The 6,693-nt window shown below is 39.7% G+C and overlaps 1 protein-coding gene across 2 annotated transcripts in view; it reads left to right on the plus strand.

The window, feature by feature from the left end:
• The window catches only part of Slc25a3 (solute carrier family 25 (mitochondrial carrier; phosphate carrier), member 3), a gene marked incomplete in the record, with an annotated part of 6,795 nt that extends 679 nt beyond the window's left edge, over nucleotides 1–6,116 (plus strand). Inside the window, 6 exon segments of one of the 2 annotated variants that reach the window (XM_013518582.1) lie at nucleotides 824–948; nucleotides 2,869–3,048; nucleotides 3,446–3,627; nucleotides 4,265–4,437; nucleotides 5,580–5,690; nucleotides 5,775–6,116. In XM_013518582.1, coding sequence (XP_013374036.1) covers nucleotides 824–948; nucleotides 2,869–3,048; nucleotides 3,446–3,627; nucleotides 4,265–4,437; nucleotides 5,580–5,690; nucleotides 5,775–5,935 — 932 coding nt within the window. 2 annotated transcript variants of the gene reach the window in all.
• Nucleotides 6,117–6,693: the final 577 nt, after the last annotated feature.

Below are 6,693 nucleotides of genomic sequence, written 5' to 3' on the forward strand. Positions count from 1 at the left end.
GGCGCGGGCCGGCCGCGGACCCGGGCCCCGGAGAGGAGGCTCGCGGCCGCCTTCGCGCGATCCCGAGGGCTGGAGGGTCGGGCTGAGTTACCTGTGTGCTGTAAATCTGTGCGGAGGTAAATACGCAAAAGTCTGGAAACCCGATGGTAGGACTCGTGGGAATGTCACGTTGAGTCTGTAAAATGCAAAGGTTTTCCGGTCATCCTTGTGTTTCTTACTGTACTGTCGCTCGGGTGGGCTGAAGTCCTCCCGCCATCGTTCTGTTATAGAAGTACGTATTGAATACGTTTCACTTAGGAACGTCTGCGCTTGCAGTTTTGCACAAGGTCGAAAGTGGGGACAGGGATAGTACTGTTTGGGTAGTGGCTGAAGTAAATTGAAAAGTTGCCAAGTTTTCTAGATGCTCTTAATTAAGATTCGTGCTCTGAAGCATGGTTTTATCACCTGTTATTAATTTAGTGTTTGACTTTAATGGAAAACGTTAAAAATCGGTATGGTAAAATCAGACAGTGGCTCACGGATGTAAAACTAATTCCAAACGATCTGATTTTGATAGATTCCTTGTAATCAAAACTTGTTTGGTCTTTTTAAATTTTTTTTTTTCATTCTCTTTAAAATAAGAATAATATCATGTAAACACACACACACACACACACACACACATAAAAACTTGTTTGTGAAATTACTACTTGTAAACGGTGGTAGCCAGAGCCCTTTAGCTGCGATGATACTATTTCACAGGGAAACATACTTTTCTTTCACTCCCATGACATTTGTCATCTCTGAAGAAATACTTACTTGGTTCTTTTTTTCAATCGAACAGAGCAGTATAGCTGTGACTATGGATCTGGCAGATTCTTTATCCTTTGTGGACTTGGAGGAATTATTAGCTGTGGCACAACCCATACAGCATTGGTTCCTCTAGATCTGGTTAAATGCAGAATGCAGGTTTGTTTTGCATGCTGGACTAAAGCATATTGTTGAAGCATGGCTCTTAAGTTGTAAGATGTAGACAACTACTAACAAGCTGTGTGGAAACCTAACTGTCCAAGAGGTAAGTTGATGACCAGTAACATGAGTTTTATATTAAAATGCATGGTGTGTCTTGTCTTATTACAGAGTACAGTTGTGAATATGGCTCCATGAAGTTTTATGCACTGTGTGGCTTTGGTGGGGTCTTAAGTTGTGGGCTGACACACACTGCTGTCGTTCCTTTGGATTTAGTGAAATGCCGTATGCAGGTTTGTATTGAGATGATATTATTGAATATTTAAGTCCAGGAGGTGTCTCATGTGTGAAAGTATGGGTAAATTATTTGTTTTCAAGTTCTGGCTGTAAACTGTTTGCTGCTAGTGTTCAATTCTGGCTAAAGTTCCTCTTTGTGGACTGCTACTACTAGTTCTTTATGCCCTAAATAGTCCTTTTATAAGCATTTAGCATGTCAAGACTGGGTAATCAGCTTGTATATTATGTGAAGTAACTTAATGTCCCTATACATTGATAAGACCAAACAAATAGCACATGTAGATTACTTTAAATTGCTTTTAATATCTTAGTATGAGCCAGGTGTGGTGGTGCATGCCTGTAATCCCAGCACTTGGGAGGCTGAGGCAGGAGGATCACTGAGTTTGAGGCCAGCCTGGGTTCCATAGTTGGGTCAAGGCCAGGCTGAACTGCATAGTGAGACGCTGTCTCAAAATCTTAGTGTGAAAATTTCGCGGTAATTGCCCTTTATATGTTTAATAAGAACTACCTTATGATTTGAATATTTTTAATTAGAATTATTGAAACAAAAATAAACATCAAAAATTTATTTGTCCAAACAGGATTAGAAGCCTTCTTATCTAAAAGAGAAAGGAAGGTGAAGTATTAGGAGGGAGAGAGAGGAAGGTGATGTATACCAGTCCTTCTAGTACTGACAGAAATAGATAAACCCCTCATCCCATTAGTTCAAATGAACATGAAATACACCCTAGTTGGGATTTACTAGGCATATCTCTGAAAGTGAATTTAAGTCAAAAGACAGGCTTGCTTGTTTTGTGGTGGCACTGGGCATGGAACTTGACCTTCACACTGAGCTACATCTCTAGCCTTTTTTTTTTGGACACAGTGTTTTGGGATTACAGGCATGTACCACCACACTGAGCTGAAAGATAGATTTCTTGTTGCATTTATGTTATCTTAAAATTGTATTAGACTGTCTGTTGGTCACAAAAATCTACTTCATGGGCTAGTATATATCAGGAATACAGACTCACCTATTACTTAGAGTAGCTTTAAAACTAATTTTTTAAATGTAGTGAGAGTTATGTCATGAGAAATCTCTTTAAGAGTCTTTGTTTTGGGGCTGGGGAGTTAGCTCAGCGGCACAGCGCCTGCCTGGCAAGCATGAGGTCTAGAGTTTGATTCCCGGTAGCGGAAAAAAAACAAAAACAAACAAACAAAAAAGAGTCTTTGTTTTGTTTTAGTATTTTTGTTTGGCTTTACTTTTTTTTTTTTTTGTAGTAGGAATTGCAGGCACTTCTGTTGTTGAGCTATATCCCTGGCCCCTGGTTTTTTTTTTTTTTTTTTTTTTTTTTTTTTTGGTTTTTCTCCGGTACCGGGAACCGAACTCACGATCTTGCTCTTGCCAGGCAGGCGCTTTGCCGCTGAGCTAAATCCCCAGCCCCCCTGGCCCCTGGTTTTACTCTTAACCATCTCTATGAGAGGTTAAGGATGGCTCAAAGCTAGACTTTCAGTATAAAAAAAATTTTTATTATAAAAATAATTTTATGTCAGGAACTTGTATTTACTGTTTTTGTAGTTTACTGAAATTTCTTTAAGATCTCTGATGCATTTAATTAATTTTTTTTCTTGTTTTCATTAAAGGTGGACCCCCAAAAGTACAAGGGCATATTTAATGGATTCTCAGTTACACTTAAAGAGGATGGTGTTCGTGGTTTGGCTAAGGGATGGGCTCCAACTTTCATTGGCTACTCTATGCAAGGGCTCTGCAAGTTTGGCTTTTATGAAGTCTTCAAAGTCTTTTATAGCAACATGCTTGGTGAGGTATGTGATTTAACTTTGAGATGGAAAATTGAAGGCCAAAAAGGACTTTAGCTCTTTGATTCACCCTGTTTGATGCCTGAAGAGGTAGTCTCAGAGTGAGCAACATGCTTCAGATCAGGAGGCTGTTTTAGCTGATGAGAAAGTATCTTGTCCCGCCCCGTCTTTGTTCCCTTTCACAGTGCTAGGGGTGGAACTTGTGGCCTTGCACATGTTAGTTAGCCAAGCACTCTTGTCACTAAACTATACCCCAGTTCAAAAAAGTGTATTTCACAAAATGTCTATGTCCATGGATTGTGTGATATGAAATACTTTTGCCTTAAGTTTAGTTTTTCAGAAGTGTTATTTCAAATGAAAACAGCCAGTATAACGGCAGTTAACGCCTCATGTTTTTTCTTAGGAAAATGCCTATGTCTGGCGTACATCACTGTATTTGGCTGCCTCTGCCAGTGCTGAATTCTTTGCTGACATCGCCCTGGCTCCTATGGAAGCTACTAAAGTTCGAATTCAAACTCAGCCAGGTTATGCTAACACTTTGAGAGATGCTGCTCCCAAAATGTATAAGGAAGAAGGTCTAAAGGCGTAAGAAAAACTCTTTCCTAAAATTACTCATTTATGGGGAATATCTTTCTTAGTAGAAGGTCCACCAGACTTGTAATATCTATCTGCCTATCTACCTGTGTCTAGAATTTAAACTCTGGGCAAAGATTTTTTTTTTTAATTGGAAAGATATTTTTTGAGCCTTGAAATAAGCTTTTTTTTTCCCCCCTAAAGTGAAGTCCATTTGTAAGTTTGCAGATGACTTGATATTTGGCTGTTTACTACCAAACTTTTGGGGAGGGCTTATTAGAAGAACTCTTATGATCTGTTCACAGTTAAGAATTTGCATGTAGTCAGGCCCCAACATGCTTCCTTAGATCCACCTTTGTGGATGAATCTTGAACTGAGTTCTGCTTGTAAACATCTTGTTTCTTGTAGTTCCAGTCAAAGAAACGTCCAGCAACTTTTTTGGTTGTACAGTCGAAGGTGCTTGAGTCATTGGCATGTGAGAGAAATATACCTGCATGTTAGTCTAAGGTTCTGATAGAAATGACATGCAAGTATGCTGTCATTTTTTCACTATCAGGATTCGACTGGTATGCGGACACTTCTGTTAAAGTTGAAAATCTCTGCTAGGTTAATACATGCGACTGTGTAAATAAGTGTCCTTATTTCCTAGATTCTACAAGGGAGTTGCCCCTCTCTGGATGAGACAGATACCTTACACCATGATGAAATTTGCCTGCTTTGAACGTACTGTTGAAGCATTGTACAAGTTTGTGGTTCCTAAGCCCCGAAGTGAATGTACAAAGCCTGAGCAGCTGGTTGTAACATTTATAGCGGGCTACATAGGTATGAATTAATTAATTATTTAGTCTTTTTGATACAGGGTTTTGCTATTCAGTTCAGGCTGGCCTTGAACTCATGGCAGTCCTCTTGCCTTAGCCTCCTGAGTGCTGGGGTTATAGGCATGTGCCAGCATACCTAGCTGGTATGAATGATTTAGAACACACTTATCTGTGAAATTCTGGACAAATAATCATTTCTACTGTTGCCCTCTTCTGAGGAAAAAAGTGTTTCCAAAGGTTATAAAGCAGTTTTATTTTCCCATAATATATTATATGGCCTTCTGGATTCATAAATACTTTGATTCCTAAAGGAATTGTTTTATGGTTTACATGATCGTGTGTGTGTGTGTGTGTGTGTGTGTGTGTGTGTGTGTGTGTGGTTTTTTTTTGGTACTGAAAATCAAACTCAGCACCTTGTGCTTGGTAGGCAGGCACTTGTGCTGCTGAGCTATATCCCCAGCCCATACATGATTTTTTGGTGTTTGTGCAGTACTAGGGATTGAACCTAGGGCGTTCACACAGAGCTGCATACCCAACCCTTTTCCTTTATATTGAGACAGGATCTTGGTAAATTGCCCAGGCTGGTGAACTGTAGTCCCCTACCTCAGCCTCCCAGAGTGCATTTACCACCACAAACAGTTTATATGGTTTTATGGTGTGTCCTTTTGGGGCATGTGCATGTATTCCTCGTACTCTGCACCATTTTTTTAATGTTTCAAGAACAAATTTGTAGTACAAAAGGACGTATTAACTGAAATGTGAATATTAAAACTTCCTGAGATGGAGTTTTGCCATGTTGTCTAGGGTAACCTTAACATGTTCTTGCCAGCTTGAACCACCACTTCTGGTACATGTATGATTGTCCCATGCTGCCTGATGGGCGTGCTTCAGAGCCACTCAGCAGTGAGATACATGCACAAGGGCCCCATTGTGAAGGTGTTAAATTCCTAGGTTCAGTCAATTCTGCTGCTTCAGCTTCCCATTTAAATGGGCCTACAGGTGTGTGCCACCCTGCCCAGTTGAAATCTGATTTTTAAAAACCAGAAAAGTTTATTGAAAGTCATGAAAAAATGGTTTTTGACTATGGTGTGAGTTTTGTTTTTGACGGATCTTGTATTGACTCATTTATCTGAATTTTATTTTCAGCTGGAGTCTTCTGTGCAATTGTTTCTCACCCTGCCGATTCTGTGGTATCTGTCCTAAATAAAGAAAAAGGTAGCAGTGCTTCGCAGGTCCTCCAGAGACTTGGCTTTAGAGGTGAGGTGGGCTTTCTCCTGCTTTAGGAAGTAACACTGCTTGGGTATGTTGCATGTTTTCATCCATGTTTCCTGTTTGAACCAGGTGTGTGGAAGGGACTCTTCGCCCGTATCATCATGATCGGTACTCTGACTGCACTACAGTGGTTCATCTATGACTCCGTGAAGGTGTACTTCAGGCTCCCTCGCCCTCCTCCACCTGAGATGCCAGAGTCTCTGAAGAAGAAGCTTGGGTTAACTCAGTAGATAGATCACAGCAAATGTGGACTGAATCTGCTTGTTGATCAGTGTTGAACAAAAGTGAAAAAGGAACTTTTATATCTATGACAGTGTAGGAAATTGTCTACTCCTGATATAATTATTGTAGTACCCTTGCTTTTAAGGCAAGAGTTTCAAACACTGCTGAAATAAACCCATCTGTTCATGATTTGTCTGTGAGTTTATAATTTTAAAAACTAGTTTTTTTTAAAAAAGAGATTTAATCCCCCAAAATGGTGGGAAACAATTAAATCTATTAAGACCTAAAAGAAAAAAGCAAACTTAACCGTTGACTATTTCAATTCCTGAAGTTTCATTACTAAGGTCCTTGTATTGTTCGAAACAGACTTCTAAAAACTTGTTAAATACGGTAGTCATTTGTGATTATAGCTAATCTCATCACATTTTTATATCGTGTACTATTTTTAATGTTGATGAGTTTATCCTTATTTGCAAAATAAGGTAACTCAAATTGGGTTGATTCTTATTTCCTTTATTTGATTAGGGAATGCAGAAGCCCAATGTTTTAAGACTTCTTTTTTTTTGGTACTAGGAATTAAACTCATGACCTTGAGCTTGCCAGGCAGGTGCTGTGCCTCTGAGCTATATCCCTAGTAAGACCCTGCTTTTCTTTTTGTTTTTGGTTTTCTTTTTTCTGGTACCAGGAATCGAACTCATGACCTTGCGCTTGCCAGGCAGGTGCTGTGCTGCTGAGCTAAATCCCCAGCCCCAAGATCCTGTTTTTC

Source organism: Chinchilla lanigera, unplaced genomic scaffold (assembly GCF_000276665.1).
Source record: "Chinchilla lanigera isolate Chin_1 unplaced genomic scaffold, ChiLan1.0 scaffold00004, whole genome shotgun sequence".
Lineage (NCBI taxonomy): Eukaryota > Metazoa > Chordata > Mammalia > Rodentia > Chinchillidae > Chinchilla > Chinchilla lanigera.